General features: G+C 44.8%; 1 protein-coding gene across 1 annotated transcript in view; it reads left to right on the forward strand.

Moving 5' to 3' along the window:
* Positions 1–21,066, forward strand: part of BMP6 (bone morphogenetic protein 6) — an 87,101-nt gene that overhangs the window by 63,792 nt on the left and 2,243 nt on the right. Inside the window, exons 3-5 of the mRNA XM_039712056.1 lie at positions 10,724–10,872; positions 12,042–12,239; positions 19,899–19,975. Of these exons, the coding sequence (XP_039567990.1) occupies positions 10,724–10,872; positions 12,042–12,239; positions 19,899–19,975 (424 nt within the window). The remainder of the gene's footprint in view (positions 1–10,723; positions 10,873–12,041; positions 12,240–19,898; positions 19,976–21,066) is intronic.

Raw genomic sequence — 21,066 nt, forward strand, 5'->3', positions numbered from 1 at the left:
CCATACCAGAAGCATACCAAAGTGGGATTGCACTGCAAAGCTGTGACATGTCCTTTGGCATCTGCGTGTCCTGGGCATCCCTGGGTGCTAGAGGCATCCCTACAGACAGAGCAGAGACAGGAGCACCTGGTGGGGATCACCAGGGTGGTCTCTGTCCAAGAGCTGGCGAGTATTTTGGGTCTTTCCATTCCCTTCTGCCACGTTCCTTCTGCCGCTGCTGGCGGCCATGCTGAGGGGATCCCGCCACTGGGACTGGGAATCCTAACGGAGCTTCCTGCAGTCCCTGGCTGCCAGCAATTCCCTGTCCCTCCTGACAGGGTCTAGGCGTGAACCACTGACCCAGGGATGAGTGTCTGTAGTTCATTACTAACCTCTGACTCATCCAGTCCCTCAAGGCTCCCTTTTTGTTTCTTTTTCTGCTTTATTTATTTACTTTTACTGGTGGGAAGGAGGGAGACGTTTGGCTGAAGCATTTTGTAGTTCAGATGAGTCTGTGGGACTTGCCACATCATCCTCACAGAGGTGGACAAGATGTGGCTCACAGATTCCTGCAGCTGTAGAAAGGACATGCCCTTTTCCATTCTTTTTTCCTTTCAGCTTAAAGGACTCTTTCATATATGTGTGAAATAGAAAATCATATTTGAAAATGGGTACTTCTTTATTAATACATGGATAGGCTTCTATTTTCTGTATATTATCTGTATATAAAAGTATTTTTATATATTTATTAATTGTCCCCTTTATATTAAAAATATGCAGATGTTAAAAGAGTTAAGATAGTAGAAGCTGCATATTGCATATTCAGTGTTATATTCTGTTAAGATCTGACTCCATTGGCTACAGCTGCCATAGGTTCAAACATTCACCCTCACTGGTGACCTGGGTGGACTTTGGCCTCTAAACATTCTTGAAAACAAATACTAAAAAATTGTATTTAGCTGTTTGCTAATATCTCTGCATGGAGGAGGGAAAATGCCTCAGATTATTCTGGTATGCCTGAAGAAACTATACTATTTGAGAGATTATGGGTTTTGATCATCCATTCACTTACTTGCTTTTACTGGGGAGAAAAAAGTCCAAAATGTCTTTTTCTCCCCTCTTGTCTCAGTGCATTAATTTGGAATACAGTGTTCTCTTTTCCAGATCAGAGCACTGGAAGGTTAAATTAAAAGGAAAACAAAGCACTGGGTTTTGAAGGAACTTGTTAAATATTTGTAAGGCTTCTATTGAATTTTAGAAAACATCTTATGAGCCAGAAAATAACAGCTGCTTTTGACTTAAAAAACCAAAAACTACTAAAAAAAGTTGTGTCACACTTCCTTTAGATTAATGGTTTTGAATGACAGCCTGATATTTCCTGACATTTTATGACATTTTATTGCATGAGGAGTAGTCTGTACAGATCTTGAAGTCTAGCTGGTGAACTAGCAGGTGAGAGAGAGAAGTTGATGTCACATCTTTTTCATCTTTTTGTGCTGACATATATTCCTTCTGGTCCAGACAATTCATCTCTAAGGGCTGCAGAAGGTGCCTGTTCAGTTAACATTTGCAGTCTTCAGAGAAAGTTCAGACACCATGTTAATCTTGGTGTTTATGAGGTTAACAGTTGTCTGGGGCAATTATTGGTAGCTCCTAAAATACTTTTGGGCACAAATGATTCTTAAGAGGGTAGCTGGCATGTATGGATTTAAGCCAGGAGTCTACAAGAGGAAGGCAACACGCACCTCTGGGGGAAAAATATAAAGAAAAAGGATCCTGCCGGCTTCTGTCAAAGAAACAACTTTGGCAGGGCAGGAGATAAGAGAAATGTTCAGTAAATACAAATCTTCACCAAAGCTCAGAGCCTGGAAGTATCCCTTGGCTCCAATTAAGTGTAATGAAGTGGCTTAATTCAGTATTACTTGAGCAAGGGGAAAAAAAAGCTCATCTGGACAGTAACAGCGTGAGCGTGTGACTCCAGCCCAGATGTGCGCTGCTGCACGGATTCGGGAGGCCTTGCTGGCTGCTCCCTGATGGCTAAAAATGGAACCAAGCCTGAGGCTAAAATTTCTGCCAGTTACTGAATTACCAAACTGATTTTTGCCACTGTAGACAAGGCTAATATCAGGGACTATATGGGCCCATTTGAGGCTGTCTTCTAGGCAGACATGTGTGGAAAGAGAGCATGAATGATCAGAGATCCGTGCTGATTGAAATAGCATAAAACCTCTGGGCAGAAATGTGAAAAACATACTTGTAGGGTCTCCAGGCAGTTAAACTCACATTGAGGATAATGTGGTCTTATGTACATTCTCTCTCAAAAAAGAAAACATTTTTAATACTGACTCGCTTGTGTCAGTAATATTTTCATCTCCCCATTCCATCCACCCTTTCATAAGGTAAGAAAAATAGTGCCTAGAAACGAAGCTTTTGTTTTTTAACCAAACCGTGGTTAACAGCCACGTTTTGTCATAACACAAACTGCTGGAGCTGTCAGTGGGATGCTGCGAAGAGATTAATGAAATCCTCAGGATGGATGGGTCAAGCTTGTGGCCAGCCATCAGTGGTATGCATTCTGGATTGTGTGGAGAAGAGGCTTCACCAGGCAGGGCTGAGGTGACATCTGGTTTGCTTTGAGGGGGGTGGCTGGGTTTTGGAGCAGGCTGTGGGCTATAGGGGCTGATGCTGGGAGAGGGAATGGGTGACACATCTGGCGGATGTTGCTGCCCTTCAGCTTCTGACCCCCAGAGTGTCGCCCTGTAGCGACACCAGAGTTTTAAGAGACTGGGCTGTTTGGACACTAGGGTGGGATTTTTTTTTCTTCTTCTTCTTTTTTTTTCCCCCCCCTACTTCGGAATATGCAGAAAACGGGGATGTTTGCCAAAGCACCAGTTTAGGAGGGCAAGTGGTGTTAGCTTCCAGGTGCTTGTCCCACCTTGGCTGTATCTGACAGACTGCTTAATTTTACACAGCCTCAACTCTCCTGCCTTGTGCACAGCTAAACCTGGCACCTGGACTTGAGTCTAAAGTGCAGGACTGATTTGGTGGAAGAGCCAGCAAAACCCTCTGTGATTTCTGGTACCTCTTGGGAGCAGAATTCCATGTAAACAAGACCTTTACAAGGGGAAGGAAGAAATGAGTTTGTCCCTGAAAACCGATCATTATTTAAACAGTTTCTTTCTCGAAACTTCCATGCCCTCACCCAGAGAGGTGTCAGGTCAGGACTAGGGAAGGCAGTTTATGGTTGATCAAAGATGTTAGTCCTTGGTTTGGACCATCAGTATGTTTTCAAGTGTAAATATCCTGCTAATGCAGACCTCAAAACACTCCCACACTGTCCAAACAACTGATCTATGAAAAACACAGTGGCCTGTGTTAGTGATCAAAGGAAGATACGGTACATTAATGGTCAGTTTATTAAACAGTTTCGTTTGCACCCAGAATGAAATATGGGAACTTGATGGTCAGGAAGATTCCTCCTACATGAAAAAACATGTGTGGACATTAATGTGCCCTGCAGAGCAACTGTCTAGGGACCATGTTCCTGTTCCACTGAACACAATTCCTTAAGGGTTAAGGCGCTTGTTGGTTTTAGCTGCCAGTTATAGTGGTAATAAAGTCTTCCTCTTTGCAACAGGATATTTATACAAATGTGATCCGAGCTTCTAATCTAAAGGGCAAATTGATTCAACTGCAGTGTTTATAGCTTACAAAATAAATAACCCTCCTCGACTGGGTTTTGGAATGGGTTGTGTAATACAAATGACAAAGCTAGCATCAATCTGCTTCAAGTTGGGGTCAGATTTGTATATAGTGTGCATATATTTGTATATGATGGAGCTGTTTCCATGATGCTATAGAGAGGCATCTGTCCGCATCTCAGTTCAGCTCCCACTGCGGGTATGTGATTTGTTGTGTTTTAGGCTGGTTGGTTTAGAGTAGTTTGAAAGTCAGAGTTATTCTGGGTGAAACATACTGGTTCCGTAACCAGCTGGCATTTTCTATCTAAACTGAAGAATGCCATATCCATATCAGTGCCTTATTTTTTACTTAATGGACAAAGATAAATATTACCCCTTTGTCCTCTCCCCCATCGTCGTGCCTCAAACTGCATATAAACTCTGAATTGTAGTACTATAACTGTCACTACAGCTGGAGTGCCCCTTCTCCTTATAGAATTGTAGTAAAAAGTAAAAAAAAAAACTAAATACATTTCTTACTCCTATGACTTGGGATGATTTTTTTCCTTGTCTTTTTTTACCAACTTTTTTTTTACTTCCAGTTGGTAAAATATTCATTCCTCATATCTGTAAAGCTCAAGACCTTAAGCTGAATGGGTTGGCACCCAGATATTTGTGTTGATTTTACTGGGCATTATCATGGGTCTGTAGGTTGAACTTGCCATAGTCTTGGTGTCTTCTAGTTCTAGGCTCTGATTTTCCACCCTTTGCCAGAGGCAGCTCTGAAACCTGGGCTTCACCTTGCTGCTCTCTGGTGGGTCTGGAAGACTTAACCCTCTGCCCTTGGAGACTTTACTGCCAGAGGCAATGGACACAGTGTTACAGCACAGCCTTTTCGGCATGGGGTTATTCTTTACACAAGAGCCGTGGAGGTGCCACACTGAGATTGTTCATTCCTTCTTGTTCTTTTTCATGTCTGGATGCATCCAGGATGGCTTTCTCCTACCTATGCTGAATTGCAGACCTCCTCTAGAATGTTCCAAAATCTCCATTCCATGCTTTTTTCCTCTGTTGGCTCTCATTCCTTGCAAATCAGTGCCCAGCTGCTGGTCTTCTCTTCCACCTTGGAAGCAACTTCATTTGTAGGTTGACATTTCTTCATATTTCCTTCCTTGTTTCTGGGAAACTCTTACAGGCTGTGTACCTCTCTCCTGGCCTTCTGCCCACAGGTGGCATTGCTTCTTCAGGACAGTTAAACTGAGCCTGACTTCTCATGAAGCAATAGAGCCTGCCTGTGCTTTCCATGGCAGCTCACTCCAGGTGCTGGCATTCCCCTGCCCGAGGCTCTCTGTACAGGGGAGCACTGGTAGATTAAATTCCCTGCTGTTGTTAGGTCCCACTGCTGTTAAATGCTGCTGTTAAGTCTTTGGAGTGCTGGTCATTTAGATACACTAAGTTGTTAAGGTTTTGTATTGCATCTCTTGGCAGTACCTCGTGCCATGGGAGCTCCACATAGGGTCCATTCTATAAGTAATAAACACTTTTAAATTTGAAGCAGTGCTTACATCTACTGCAGGATGGGGGATCTACAGGTCTGAAGAGGCTGCAGTTTCACTTTATCTATGTGGAGCTCCATCCAACTCTGCAAGACCAAGTCAGTTGTGGGTAAGGGTTATTTGCCCATTGAAAGTAGATAAGAGCAAATAATCTTGCTGGTTTGCTATATATAGAATAGAATACAATTTTTACAGAAAGTTGATGTCACCACCAACTAAAGACGCTGATCCTGAGGTATGCAGAAGAATATTTAGAAAGTGTATTAATTAAAATGTAGATTCCACACACTTCTGTGCAAAATTCCCTTTTGAGAAATTGCTGCTAGGCAGTCTAGACTATTATGTCAACTTGTCTTTGAAGAAAAGTAAACAAAAAGGTTGAGCTGAGGAAAGTTTTAGAGACTTATAGTAATTAATGTTTTGGTAAATGGCTGTTGATGCGTAACAATCCTTTAAACACCTGGGTAATTGCAAGCTTTGAAGTTGGGCCAAAAATGTTGTTCCAAGACATGTAATTAAAATACAAGACCTTTAACTTGGTCATTTTGAAGGTGAGATTTCTGTTTGTTCTCACTGTCTCCCTGGTAAAACTTCTGTCTGCTCAGGGAAAGAAGGCCAGGGAGGGTGGGAAAGTAAAAAAACTAGTTCAACAGATGCTTCTTTAAATTTAGCTTTTTATAGCTTTGGTGTTTTTCCTGTAGCAAAGTTCCATGTTGTAATGTGTATCCAGAACAGAGAAATTATTTTAATGTGAACATTTCACTAAGTATAGCAACTAAGAGAAACCACTTGACCTGGTTACTAATTTGACTGAATTCTAATTTAATTAGTGTTCAATTAAAAAGAATTAACACCTAGAGACGTTCTGTTGAAAGGTTTACACAGAGGTTTCAGTTAAAAAAATATTTATCTTAGAGAGGGAAAGCACTGAAGCTAAATGCAAGCTGTTTCTCCTATAAATGCCCTGAGCACATGGTTGGGATGCTGGCATTAAGAATAGTAGTTATATTTGATATTTATATCTGACAAATCTGCTCTCTGAGGACACTGAAGCTAAATCCTGCCTTCTGAATTACACAGGCCATATTTCCTCCAGTAAACTGTGTACTCTGTTCTGTTTATTGCAGCCACTTGTGATTGCTTTGTTGACCTTTGCTTTTCTGTCCTTCTCCAAAGTCTTCTGAAGGCCATGGAAACACTGCCTTTTAGTTCTTGAGACTTGAGCCGTATTTCAGGGCCTTGATGAAGAACAAAGACCTCAAAGACCTCCTGTTTTGAGCTGGGAGTCTCTAATTTGCATCTTCCTATTTAATATCCTCTCTTTTATCAGGAAAGTTGTTTCAGCTCATCACCTCAGTTTCTCCCATTCACTTGCTTCCCTATAATAATAAAAGGTTAATGCATAATATGCCTGCAGCAGCCTTTCTATGGAGATCAATAACTGGACTCATCCAGATGGTCAAGCACACTGAAAATAAAGATGAGAATGTTGGGCTCATTAGTGACAGTGAGGTGGCAGTAGCTGTGTAGAAACCCAGAGGCAGGTTTAGACAGAGAGTATGAAGAAGCTGCCTGTTTTGGTGATGAAATGTATCTTCTGTATACTGAATTTTAAAGGAGGTGCCAGAGGTTCTTTGATATCCTTGACATCTGGGTTTGCTTGGGCATGAAACATTTGGACTGACTCCGCTTTCTTCTGCCTATGTTAAGAGCAGATACTTCTTCCTTTCTCTTCAGTGCTGCTGGCTCAAAAAATGTCTTCCAGCCTTTATTTTTCTAGTTTTTCTTGTTCCTCACACTCTCTTCCTGTTTCACTCAGGTTCCATCTTGCCTCTGTTGTTCTCAAAAGCTGAAGCTTTCAGACACCCTTCCATGAATGTGACCACATACAGAGTTGCTGCTTCCTCTTGGAAGGCCACTGCCTGCCTCACTGCACAGGATCAGTGCTGTCATTTAATGACTAGAAATTCAATACTTTATTTTGTGTCACTTGTTCAGTATATTTCTCACTTTCTTGTTCACTCTTAAATTTTGCTTCAACTGTGGGCTTGCAGCTACTTATGTGTAGTGCTCTTCAGCATGGTGTTTGACTGCTTCCTGAACTATTTCTCTTTTGGACATGGCTATAAGGCCTCATTCTTGTTGTGCAGATGAAAATCTTTGTAATCCCTTTTTCTCTGCCAATTTTTAATCCAAGGTCTCTCCCTCTAGTCCTTGCATGTCTGCATCCCCCACGACTATAAAAAACCCTCCACCTTTCCCTATCTACAGAGGTATTATTTCTTTTTGACAAGGGGCTGAGATGGCATGTTCTTTTCCTTTAACCTTCCTTCCTATTTCTCTTTGACCAGAGGCTAGTCTGCGAGATTTCCCAGTGTCCATTTCAAGATCAGACATCATATGGCTTTTTTTGCAGGAGTAGCAGGGGTATCTCTTAGCCACACAGCTGTAGGAAAGAGCAGATTCCCCTCAGGTGATTCATGGTGTTTGGTATTTGGGGGAAAGGAGGGGAATGTATGTTCCCTGCATGCAAAAAGTCCAGAAAATTTTGTTGCTGAGAGCTGAATCTCTGTTGAGCCTTTGTGGGCAGCAATTTTCAAGTACTTACTGCTTGGCCAAATTTGATTTTCTTAAGGGGGGTGGGGGGGATGTAAGATTTCTGTGAAATATAAATATATTTATATATAAAGGCATGGTTAAAGACACAGAGTTAAATAGTTGGGAGGGTTTTATATGTGAGTAAATTTCCTCCCTCCCCCTTCTTCCTCCTTAATTTTATCTTTTGAAATAGGTGACTGGATTTTTTTTTAAAACCTTCATGCCAAAATGGAAACTAGTAATGATACACAGTTGCTGAGGCTTGGGCGACAAATATTGATTGAAAAGAGGCTTAAAGAAAAGGTACTCAGATGTGTTGCCTACACATCCACTATGCCCTAAAATACTTGTAGGGTGAATCTTCATCCGGTGAACAATGCAAAAGTCATCTGACTAGCAGAGCTGATTGAAAACCTGTCCTGTATGGGACTTTTTGCAGAGACTTGACTGGAAAGCTCAATGGTCCACTTTTCTTCATTTTACAAAGGAATCAAAATCTTTCCCCAAAGGGAGAGTGACAGTGGGATAAAGTGGCTCATTCTTCTTTGGTAGAATTGTTCTTTGGTCAGGCAGTTTTCTTACTATATTTGTGGAGGATACTAAAATGGGGGATACCCACTGGGGGGCAAGTCTGTATTTTAAGTAATCTAATAATTGTGGAGGTTCAGTCTGAGGTGGCATGGGGGAAAATTTGATTTGGTGGAAAGGACAGTTGTATTTGGACATGAAAAATCATTGAAATTTGAATGACTAGGGAATTACTGTGTCCTTTTTGCTTCAGCAGCATGAATCCAAGGATTATGGCAGATCACAAGGTGAACACATGAGTTAACAGTGTGAGTTTTGTGAAGAAGCCAAAATCATATTCTGAGGTGTGGGAGTAGAGACACAGTCTGTGAGATGTATCAAGATTATCTTTCCACTGTACTCAGCATCAGTGAGGTCTTGATCTGAGCTGGGTCAATAAGAAGCAATGAGAGAAGTCAAAGTCTATGAAACAGGGCTTGTTAAGGAGAGACTGAAGATATTGTTATAATAAAAAGGGGACATTGTTGTGGCATTTAAGTTAGATAAAAGAAGGGGGAGAACGGTCACATGAAGCCCATTCAGTTTCCTGGAAAGTTGAGAGAGTTCTTGAGGCTGGAGATATGTGAGATCAGGTCAGGCAAACATCTCTCAGGAACAACATGGTAGTAGGTGATCCTGCCTGGAGTTCAGGGGAGTGGGCTAAATGATGCCATGTGGAACATTTTGGCTTTACAGCTCTCCAGTGTCCAGGTGCCTTCCCAAAGGTCAAAGACAGTGGAAATGTAAACTTTTGACCTCCTCTTTGTGGTTTTTTTAGACCTGACTACTCCTGTGTGTGTGTTTCAATGTTCAGAGGGTTTGCTCTGACAGAGTTCCTTGTGTAGAGGAGTTACAGAGATCAGGAAGCAATTGGTGTGAGGAGGAAGGTCGGAACAGGTGCTAGGAAAACCCCTTTTCAGATATATTTGACTTCAGGCATTGGAGAGGCCCAATGTTTAAGTCATATTCAGAGGTGGGAATGATGTAGAAGTTCATTCCTCTCTTAAAACTGGAGAGGGAAAGAGTGGTCACAGCTGCAGCTGCTGTTTGCAGTTGCCTTTAAGCAACATTTCAGTTTAAATACCCTGCCTGGGAAAGCCCAAATCTCTCAACCTTAGGGTTTCAAAAACACGTAGCAGCTGACCAGCCGTAGCTGCATGCTGCTGTTGGAGGTGAAGGTCAGAGTTGCTCCTGAGCCCTCTTCCTGCTGGAGGAATGGTGGCAAAGACTCCTGTGGGAAAGGCTGCTGAGTCAACCACAGTGTGCAGCTACCAGTGAGGTGGAGGAAAGCCTCCATGCTGTAAAAATAGCTGCACTAGAGCTCTAGTACACTTAAGTGCTTACTTTTCCATGTGTGATCTCACGCAAACCAAGCTGCTGGGCAGTATGACATAGCAGTTGGCCAAAAATAAAACCATCAATTTTTTTTCTGAATTTAACCTTTGGTGGGTAGGAGAGATGGGTACCTTGTTTCCTCATTTCATTGTTAGGAAAAAAAATCCAGTGGGGAAAAGAGATGTAGATGGGATTGACACCTGGTATCCATTTTGTGATGATGGCCACAGGTAGAGGGTAGGAATTGTAGCTTTCTTGCACAGGAAAGTTACATCTGTAATACAGTAAGAAAATGTACATGGGATTTCTCTGGGTGTTTCTGCAGCTGATTTCATTGAATAGAGTTTGGTTGAGTACTTGGTGCTACAAAAAAGTTGTTGACTTAAAAGCATTTGAAGCTGAAGCTCATGAAGGTGGTGCAAGACCAGCAGCCTTGGAGCAAGGCAACGATTGTTGTTAATAAGCCTCAGAAAAAATGTCATTAGAGGCCTTTAGAGGTTCATTTTCCTTCACTTTTTGATGCTTGGCCAGTTGTTTATTTGGGTCTTTATTTTGGTCAGTTGAGGTAAGCCTGTATTTATGTATGGGGAGCTTAAACCATGATACCCCTGTGGCAAAAGCCATAGAATGCCTGGTCATGCTGGTGGTTCCACTGGCTATTAATGTACTAAATGTATGAATGAAGTAATGTCAGAGCTAGCAGTACACTTTTCAGGAAGAAGAGTGCCTTACTAATCCCTTGCTGGTGAAGAAACGGACAGCCCTGAGGAGAAGGATTGCTTTCCTCTGTCTTAGAAAATGGTGAAAACCTTTATAATCCTGAATTTCACATGTGGAAGTACATGCCTCTCATGGCAAAACTCTGGATACAAGTGGGCAGATTTGAGCCATTGTTTTGTTTTAGACATTAACATAACTTAGAACTATTTCAGATTTTGTTTCTGTAATAGCAAAAGCCAGGAGAGAGAATCCCCAACCTCACAGTCTTGTCACTACCCTTCTCTGCAGGGCCTCTGACCTGTTTCTGCTGGACACGCGGGCGGTGTGGGCGTCGGAGGAGGGCTGGCTGGAGTTCGACGTCACTGCCACCAGCAACATGTGGGTGATGAACCCCCAGCACAACATGGGACTGCAGCTCAGCGTGGTGACCCGGGATGGTAGGTTATGGGCTGGGTAGCACAGGTCACCCCTCAGTCTCTTGGATCTAGAAGAGGTGCTAAGAGAACTCTGCTGGGATGAGGCAGGCTGAGCGCTCTGCATTCCTAAGGCAGCTGCAGCCAACACCACGAGCAAGATGTCTGAGGGCACAGGTGGTGGGCTGTTGGTTCCTGGCTGTCCCATCATGGACATGTCTTTCCCCATAAGAGAGGTCAGCTGTCCCTAGACCGTACCAGGCCAGCTGGTGGAGGTGGGTTTGGGTAGGGCCTCAGTTTCTGGGTTGGAGGTGGGATGGGGCATGGAACTGGGATGCCATGTGGGTTGAGGTTTGGGGATGAGAAGAAAAGGCAGAGGTATGTACCTCCCTGTGTGGGTTTATGTCAGCTGTCCTGGCTGCTGTGACTGCTGTTGATCTCATCAAAGATGACGTGGGAGCACTGCTGGAGAAACTATGTGGTTGCTGTGTGGGGCAGCTGTAATAGCAGCATTTCACAACTTACAGAAACTTTGAAGGGTAGAAAAGAAAATAAGAGACTGCAAAAGAGCATGAAATTGAGTGTTGGAAGATAAGCAGTGGAGAGGATCTAAATGAGCAGAAGGTGACGGTGACATCTGTCTTTACAGGAACCAATCTCCAACCTTGTTTTTTTTCTATTGCTTCATGCTGCAGTTTAGTACACCTGTGATGTCAAGTTAGACTGGAGGGCCTGTCCACTTCTCCATGAGGAAATGTTAGTGCCAAACTCTACCTCTCCAGCTGGGCTGAGAACCCATCACTGTGCTCCTGGCAAAAGCACACCATCTCTTTGCCCTCTGCTGTCCCTAGACATCTCCTAATCTCATGTCTGCTTCTTGTGTTTCACAGGCAGCAGGACTGATGTCATGACGCATCCAGTTTAGTGTTTCACATATCTATCTATATAACTTTACTACCAAATGGAACTAGAGATGCCAAAGGGGTACCAAGGAAGCAGATGCTGCAGTGAAGTCTTGTCCAGCATGGGTGGAGAGCTGTCATAAAAACATCCATAGGTCGTGGTGTCAAGAAAGAAATGTTTGGTGTTTAAAGAAGAGTATGAGCAAGAAGAGAAGAGACGCTCGTTGCTGAAAGGGGAAATGCAACTGCACCGTTTCTCTAACTTTTCTCCCTTTTCTGTTTGGCTTGAAGGTTTCAGTGTAAACCCTAGAGAAGCAGGGCTGGTAGGGCGAGATGGCCCCTATGACAAGCAGCCTTTCATGGTGGCCTTCTTCAAAGTGAGCGAGGTTCACCTACGCACCACGAGGTCAGCGAGCAGCAGGCGCAGGCAGCAGAGCCGGAACCGCTCCACCCAGACTCAGGACGTTTCCAGGGTGTCCAGTGTCACAGGTAATCATGGAACAGGGGTAATCAATCATGCAGCACGAGCTGGGATGATGTCTTGTATTGGCTCTGGATGTTTTGGAGGGCAGAAGCAAGAAGGGGGTCGTGAGGTGGGATGCTCTTCCTTGGGGGAATAGGTTACATCTGCAAGGTTGTAGGAGAGGAGGTGTCACATAATGAAACTTACAGGAGTCCTCTTGAATCCAGCATGGAGTCCAGACCCCCATGTGAAGTAGCATCCATTGAATTCAAGGTGGTGAGGTATTTTAACCACAATTCTTGTGCTTGCAGGTTGTTTGCTATGCAGTATTTGTCTAGAATTATGCCCTGTGAAATGCGGTATTTCAAAGACTGTCTCTGTATACACTGAGATTTATGGTGTTGCATGTATGCATTCCCAACAGAGTCCTCTTTCAATTTTCTTTGGAAAAAACATGGAAGAACAGCATGAGATGCTATTTTTTTTTAGTCTTGTGAGAACATCAGTGTACACATGGTGAAGTACCTTTCCAGGCAGGCAAAGAAGTTTGCCTTTTTGCTGTGGACAAGTTGCATGTTGCAGGTTTTGTACAGAAGCCTTGTGGGTGCTTTTGTGGGCTGGTGGTGCAATAGAGTAACAATTACATTTTGGCAGCAATTGAGAGTTTTCTGTCTTCTAAGTCTTGTCTGTTTTCCATCACCACAGTGCTACAAGCCCTTCATTCATTGAGTACCTTCTTTCCTCTCAAACATTTCAGCCTATTCCAAGTTGCTTGATTAATTTGCTTATGCTGCCCCCTTCGTTTCCAATAGGATCCCTGCTTTTCCCATGTCTAGAAATGACTATGCCCCAAGGAAGAGGGGCAGCTGTATTTTTTTAGTCTATGTCCAAACACAGCAGAGGGAGATGAGCCAGCATTCCTGGTGCTTAGCTGGTGGGAATATGTAGGCTGTTCCCTGCGCTTGCATGCTTGGGTTGTGGGTGAGCCATTGCTTGCACCCAAGGTGGCTCCATGCTGCAGGGAGCAGAGCCAGGCTGGGAGCCCTTCCAGGGCTGGCAGCCAGGGTTTGTGCACGGCCGTGTGTTGACTCAGCTCAATTGCTCCAGCCCCCTGTGGTGATGGACTTGCCCTCTGGGCTGGTGTGTGCCAGCAGCAGTTGGCCTCTGCATGTCCTTGTGGTGCACGCTGCAGGGTGGCTGTGGGTTCCAATGCCGTGCCATGCTAGTGCCAGACACAGCTTGGTGTGAGATATCCTTTGTGGATTTTAAGGGCAGGAGGAACAACTCGGTTCTGCAGCCCAAGCTCTCTGGGGGAGGCTGGCCAGTGCCAGTGTGGCATTTCTGGAGGAGTTATCATCTAATCTGCCATAGGAACACCTTCTGTGGATCTAAGTTGCTGAGACCTCCTTTGGTCCTCCTGCAGGTTTCCGTGCTGCAGTTTTAAAGCTGGGCATCGTAGCTGCTTGCTGAGTTACTTTCCTGCATGATGAGCTTGCCAAGAGCACAGGTGGTTTATTCAGCTGGGTGTTGTAAGCCCAGCTGTTATGCAGGCAGTTCTCCCACTTAGGTAGGCTCAGCTTCTGTGCTCCCTTCACAAGAGCCAATTTTTGTAATGCATTCACGGTGCTTTGGGAAAGTTACGTGCTGCATTGCTGTTTTGTGGTGCTGGTGGCACTTGGAGTCAGGATAAGCTCCAGATTTCTCTCCCTAGCTCTGCAAACTTCACAGTGCTGAAACAAAATTTTCACACTATTAAATCAGGTGATGTGACTCAAAGCCCCAGAGGGAGCAAATATGTTGGGCAAAAAGGGCTATTTGTACTTTGCTGCTTTCCTGACTACACCACACATCAGGTCATAAAATTCTAAAATGACAAAAAGGGAAAATAGCTGGCATTCTGTGGTCTCAAGGGTTTTTTTTGGGCCAGCTTTAATTTAAAACCTGGAATTTGGCAGCACAGTAGTCAACAAGGTATAGTTTAGACTGTGGATTTGAAGCAGGGGAAAGGAGGGGAATTTAAAGTTAAGATGTATGTTTGGTTGGTTTCTGTGTTTAGAAAAGAGAGACTACATCATCTTGTTTTCCTTTATAAGTGTGACACTCTCAGACTCTGTTCTCTTTAAGAAGTGGTTGATTTAACAGCCCAAGAGGCACCAATGACCAAAAAGTGTTTTTAGCATTAGAGATCACAGAGCTTTTTTCTTTTTTTTTTAACCTGGGAGGATAAAAAAATCCTGATGCATGATGGGGCTGAGGAGGCATTTGCCCTGGGATGAAGCAGAAGGCAAGCCCAGGGATTATCCTGAAGGCTGCCTAGCTCTTCTGAGGGTGCCCTGATGCATCTGGACCCAAAGTGGGTGCAGAACTGGGATGCTGCAGTTCCCTTCTGTGCCTCTCCTCACCCACGCATCTTCTTCTCCTGTTGTGTCTCATGTCTTGTCAGATTTTTGGTTGGTGCTTTTCCCCGAGGTGGGATTGCAGCTCCCTACCAGGACTTGAGAGCAGTTTCTCTTCTGCAGAGCAAGACAGTTTTTAGTTTTGATGGGGTTTTTTTGTAGACTCCAACTTCCTTCCTTTGTGGTAATCAATACAAAGGGTTTTATTTTTTCAATCCAAAAAAAGAACCCCTTTCCCAGAAGATGCTGTGAGTTGTTTGGGGGCAGTATGTTTTAAAAAGCCCCAATTACTGTCTAGACAAGTGTTTCAATCAGTTTGGAGTGCATGAAGTATGCTGTGGGGCTGGTATTGGACCTGGGGAGGCAGGGAGTTAGGTGAGGGCATGCTGCTCTGTGTGGAAAGGGACCCCACTGTGCTCCCTTTGGTGTGCAGTTGTCCTGCAGTCAGTACCAGGAGTTCAGATGCTAAGGCTGTGTCTGTGGCGCAAGGTTCTCAATAGTCTGTATTTTTTTTTTTTGCCAAGAATGCTTATTTCCATGTATTATAAACACATAATTATCACTGGCTTATATACAGCAGAACTGAGCAACCCCCATGGTTATAAACTGCTTTAAGTCCTGCGTCAATGCATTCCTGGAGCCTCAAAATTCTTCTGCAGAAGGAGGATGAGCAGGAAGAAAAGGGAGTATTTTCATCTGCTGAGGCAGGAAGTCACACGCCAGGTATGACCCTGGACATGGAGGGACATGGTGGGAGGGAGGAGCCTGTAGGTGTTTCTTTGCTGTTGTCTGCAGGGCCAGGAGGCCCTGGCTCAGCTGGCTTGCAGTGGCTTGAAGTCGTGCTCTCAGACTCGTGCTGACCCTCCAGCTGACCAAAGAGATGGGACTGTCCAGCAGAACAGGCGGTGAACCTCTGCCCTTCAGCCAACTCCATAATTTATGGATTTTGCACAGGGCTATCTCTTTCTCCAGTGGCAATAATCCTTCTCTTCTGCAGGTCAGCCTCCAGGCACATCCGTTCCTGTCAGCCCCTCCTCATAGAGAGAATTTAAATGCCTGACTTTGGGCCGCACTTGCTGCCCAGAATGAAACTCAAGCCAAGTTGCTTTTCAGGTCCTTCTCTTTAATGCCCCCTGGACTGAAGTGAGGTGCTCCATGAGAAATGGAGAGGCCCTTCAAGTGGCCTTTCCTTCCAGCAGACATGCACTGCACCAGGCAGATTTTCCCATGTGTACGGGAATCAAATATTGCAAAGGGCAACATGCACAAACACTGAAGGCAAATACGGCCAAATGCTTTTGTGATGGCAAAGTCCTTGTTAATAAACTTTGTTATCTGGCAGCCAATCTTCCCTCCAGTATAGTTTTCCCCTCAGTGCAGTGTTTGGATGCAGACTGGAGCAGCATGGCCAGCATTTCTCTATGTGCCTTCACATGCGGGTTCACGTCAGCCCGACATCTCCCCTTCTTCCCACCCAGGCAGAACACTTTCATGTGAAGTGGGCTGTTATTAACTGTGTGATCAGTTTACACCAGCTTTATCCGGACAAATCACCAAAGTCAAACACCAAGAAGAAGGGGCTGGCCTTGGAGACCTCTGTCAAAGGTATTTGGAATCACAGAAGCAATTAATAACTGTGTGGAATTTGGTAAACTGGCACCTTGGGAGCAGCAAGGGTGTTCTCAGATGGATCGACTGCAGTAAATATTTATATGTTCTTTGCCAGCACTTAACGTGGGAGAGGTTATAGGAAATCTAAGGTGGGTGCCTAAGTATCTGTAGGAGGAAGACCATTAGGGTCAGGCTGTTCTCTCACCCTTTTCAGTAATACACATGCCAGTGTCCAGCCTTAAGAGAAACATCTGTGCCTGCAGAAAGTCAGATTTGGGTCCTGGTGAAGGCAGACAACACCAGAGAGACAAGACATCTTAGCTGTGCTGTTTTAACTGTGCTGCTCCGGGAGTTATTTTTAAGTGCAGAACTAGGGGTTTGAGCTTTTTTTGAATCTCTGTTTTAGACAAAATTGTTTGCAGCGTGATTAAATGCAGTGCCTTGTAAGTGCCAAGTTAGTGTTTCTGAATTGGTATGTTTGGGGGCAAAAATAGAGACAGTTTTGCTAAACCCACAATGAGCCTACAGGAGCTCCCAAAGCAGCTCCCTAAACTCTCAGAGATGCTGAAGGCCCCTGGTGAGCAATCCCTGCCAGTTGTGCCGTGGCAGTGTGGGCCAGCCCTGTGGTGGCTGTTTGCAGCACCTCCCCTCTGCAGGCTGCCTGCTCGTGGCCCTCCTGGCTCCCTGCTGCAAGGCTGGCGGGAAGGGACACAAACCCCGTTGCCTCTTGGCAATTGGATCTTGCACTGCAAACCACGCCAAGTGGCAATTTGGGCTAAAACAGCTGAGCACGCTGGCCTGGGGTGGCTGATGCTGCTTTCCAGGCTGTGCAGAAAATGTGGTGTGGAAGCCAACTTCAGTAGCTCAGTGAGCTTTAGCTCACTGCCAAAACCCTGTGACTCTATGTATTCCTCTTCTTTTCAGACCCATAACTGATGGGGTTTCAGGATGTATGCCCCATGAAGGGGATATGCTGAGCCCCTAACTGTGGGGAATGGGTCATGATTATATGCATCTGTACCTCTGCATCTTTTTCCCCAATTCAGAAAGCCACTGCTAAGGGTTGCTTAAAGGTTTGTAGCTTACCTAAAGTTGGACTAAAATAGCTTCCATAAAGCAAGCATGGTAGGCAAACACATAACAAGAAATGAGGGCAGAGGATCTTGGGGTGAGGGTTAAACAGCAAAGAGTGTAAAGCTAGGGAGAGGGGATGTTTAATGTGTTGACATTTAGAAAAGCAAAGGCTGAGGCTGGGCAAGTGAGAAGGTAGAGCTGTCTGCATCTGCCCTGGATGGAGAGCAGCCAGGGCTCCATGCAGAGTGTGAATCAGGTGACTCTGACCAGTGAGCTGAGGCGAGTTTTTGGGGTAGTGTGAGAGAGGACACGTTCATAACTTGTTCTGCTTGGTGTACCTTGTTAAGCAGCTCTTTTTTTCCACCCCTGTGTTTTCTTAAACTTGTGATTGCTTGCAGCCTTCCTTCCCACTCCTGTTTTCTCTGCCTCCCTTGCCTTCTCCCTTTTCCTGTAGCAGATCTGGGTAAATTGTAGCTGGATTTGGAACATGGCACCATTTTACCCACTCAGTTGTGAATAGATCAACTTCACTGTCAAACACAGATGGTTTCCCTCTAAACAATCTATATATCCCATTGAAGAACAATTAAGTTGTGTTCTCAGGTGTTTCAATGAAAGCTGCTGATCACTAAAAGCATCTTCTCATATTTTTTTTCCCCTCATTATGACAAAATCATTTAGAAACATCTCATGCTAGAAATTTGCTCCTGGGCTGAGCCAGGGACTGGGAAGCTTCATCCGAAATAAACCACCACACCCTGGTTTCTGCTGGGTATGTCTGGTTTGAAAATGGAAAGCTTGAATAGAGGGACTCGCCTCCGTTCTTGCTACCGCGTGCTCCTGGAAGAGCGAATGTTTATGCTGCAGCAGGCTGTTAACCAGCTCTGCTCACCTGATTAAATCCGTGATTGAAGCGAAGCTATTCAAAGGCTGAAATGCAATCCTCAGAGTTTAAAACCCAACTGCTTCTAAAAACAACTCTCTAATCTTTGGTGGTTGGGAAGCTGGGTTTGAGGTGTAGAGTTTTTTTCAGCCCTCAGTGTTAACTGTACCCAGCTGTACTGCTGTGCTGCCCTTAATGTCAGTTGGATGTGCTTTTAGTATTATAGTTTTTCTTCTGAATAAATATTTGCATTTGTAGTTCCCAAACTTCGGGGGGGGGGGTGGCGGGGGGAATGGTGCTGGAGGGAAGAAAAAGAAAGGCTTATTCAGAGCCAAAGAAAAAATCACTAAAAATATTTTTCTATCCCAGCTGCCGCATCTGGGGAAAGCTGCACTGGGAGGGTGCCCTTTCAAGCCGTGTTAGGGGCACCAGGGGGCTGGTAAGCAGAAAGATCTAGGGCAGCAGGGGGCAGGGGCATCAGCCTGTGGCATCTGCCTGCTGACAGGAGCGCCTTTACTCACAAATGGGAGCTGTGAGGGAAGAGAAGGCCCCTGTGGAAAGGCATGAGAGGAAAACATGGATGATGACCTGGCTCCCAAGCTGCTTGGCTGGATTTGTTGCCATCTCTTTCTCTCATGCCTAGCATTGGGTGCAAAGCACAGATCAGCAGCTGTAGGTGGTGGCCAAGTCAACTCGCTGCAAGGGTGGTTTCTGTGGCTGCTCTGCTGAGGTCCAGCAGCACCTGAGGTGTGACAAAATCAGCAACCACCCATCAGGGTGGATCTGTGCAGCCACCTGGAGGTGAAAGGCCCCTCTGTCACAGCTCAGCTCCTCTGCTCACTGTGGTTTCAGGTGTTCACATGCAGAGCTGCCTCTCTTTCCAAATATAAATGGGAAATTCCACTCACTATCAATAGCTATGCTTTGTGGGATCATCAGGAGCAGCTCCTGCATGGTTGAAATGTCCCCATGCATTGTGCCGTGACAAGGGATAAGGTCTTGGTCAGGGCTTTGCATCCTGTGTCCCCACTTTATTGACAATAAGGAGCAAGTGAATGGTGAGAGCATGTCAAGTGCTGTGTCATCTTCAGATAAGCAGTTTATGAACAGGAGAAATTTGTTTTTCAGAGCATGGTTTGTAAAGGTCCAAGGGCAGAGGTGGTGCCATGAGATGTGTGGGACAAGCTGGGGTAAGGTACAGAAAGGAACAAGGACGTGGCTTCCCTGCCTATGGGACACCTTAGCTGTTTGAGGACTTCTGCAGACTGGCGCAGGGGCACAAGGGGATGATTAACCTTCCTGGGGCTGTAATTCTCTCTCTCAGTGAGCTTCCCACCTGGGGCAGCACATGTCAGAAATGGGAGCCGAGAAAGTGGGATGAGTGTGAGCACTGGTGGGGATGCAGCCTATGCAGGGTTGAAGTAGATTTATTTTTAAGAAGTTGTTTTACTGGGGGTGTTTTCCAAGCACTTTCAAGGCAGCTGAAGTAACTAGAACTGAGTCACTGTTATTTGGGTTTCTCCATTCCCACAGGCATCTTAAAAGCTTCAGCCCTGCTTTGGATGTCCCTCATCACCCCTTATCCTTTTAGCTGCTGAGGGAGCTCATCACTTCTCACTGCTGAGCCCACAGCATGCACACATCTGGCCAGATGTGCCCTCCAGCAATGCTCGGCCTGTTTTACTTTCTAAATTCTTGTTTTGCTCTTTTTCTTTTAACAGATTACAACAGCAGTGACTTAAAAACAGCGTGCAGAAAGCATGAGCTTTACGTTAGCTTCCAAGACTTGGGATGGCAGGTGTGTGATGTTTCTCTCTGGGTAAACCAGACATTTTGTTATGAAATGTTATCTAAACAGTGTCACGGTAATTCCACTCGAGTCTGGCATTATGCTTTAAAATGTCCCTTGTGCCTCCTCACTAAAACCAGTCACAGAGAAGGCAAATAAATATTGATAGTTGTGACATTTGATAAGACCCAGAGAAAGCTTGATACTTTATGGGATTCAAGTATACAGTCATTCTCTGTCACTCATGGGAGTCATGGTACGGGCAAGGGCTTATATCTGTGTACCTCTAATGATAAGGAAAACAATCTGATGTTAAGCAGTGATTTTAACTAAATTTTTTTCTAGTGTTCACCCTGATTTTAACCTTGGTCATTGTTTGAAATCCTCCACAATCCCTCCACAATGCCCACACTTAGCACTGCCTGCGGTAGGTAGACTGAAGACTGAGTTTAGTTGCAACACCATGAGGCCAGAAAGTTGTTTAGAGTAAGAGTAAGTTACTTAGGACCAGGCTATAGTGCAAACAAACATCATATTTCAAAGAATGCCCTCACCTTCTCTTTTTCAAAATTTTTTTTTCATTCTTTCATCCAGCACTCGTGAGGGAGGTCCCATTTCTATCAGCTAATATTTTTACCAGGTTATAATTCAGGATGCCAGCGCTGTCCCTGCTTCTTCTGTACCCAACACATGCAAATCCTCTCTCAGCTAATGGGATAGCAGCATTTTTTGCAGCTCCTGTGTCAACTCCAGCCCAGTAGCTGCAGCTGTGCTTGTGTGGTGACTCCATTCCCCATTTCTTATGGGTGACTTTTCCCTTGCGCAGAGACATTGCACCTCTTCCTTAATCTTACTTGCCCTGCTTTTGGATAGGAAGTGGATTCCAGTTGGGAAGTTCATGATCTTGAAGGCTCTGCCTTCACCATTCTAGTTGCAGAAAGGTAAGATGATGCCAAAGGAAGGCCACAGACCAGCAGGGTTCATTTTAAGAGCTGGAATCCAGGTCCTACTTTTTGTAGGAAGATGATCAAGACAAGGCAAGGACTGCAGGCCCTCTGCAGTTGTTGGGCACTGCTGTTTCCTTCAGAACAAATTTGGTT

This window comes from Passer montanus, unplaced genomic scaffold, assembly GCF_014805655.1.
Source record: "Passer montanus isolate IOZ18808 unplaced genomic scaffold, ASM1480565v1 scaffold26, whole genome shotgun sequence".
NCBI classification, from domain to species: Eukaryota; Metazoa; Chordata; class Aves; order Passeriformes; family Passeridae; genus Passer; species Passer montanus.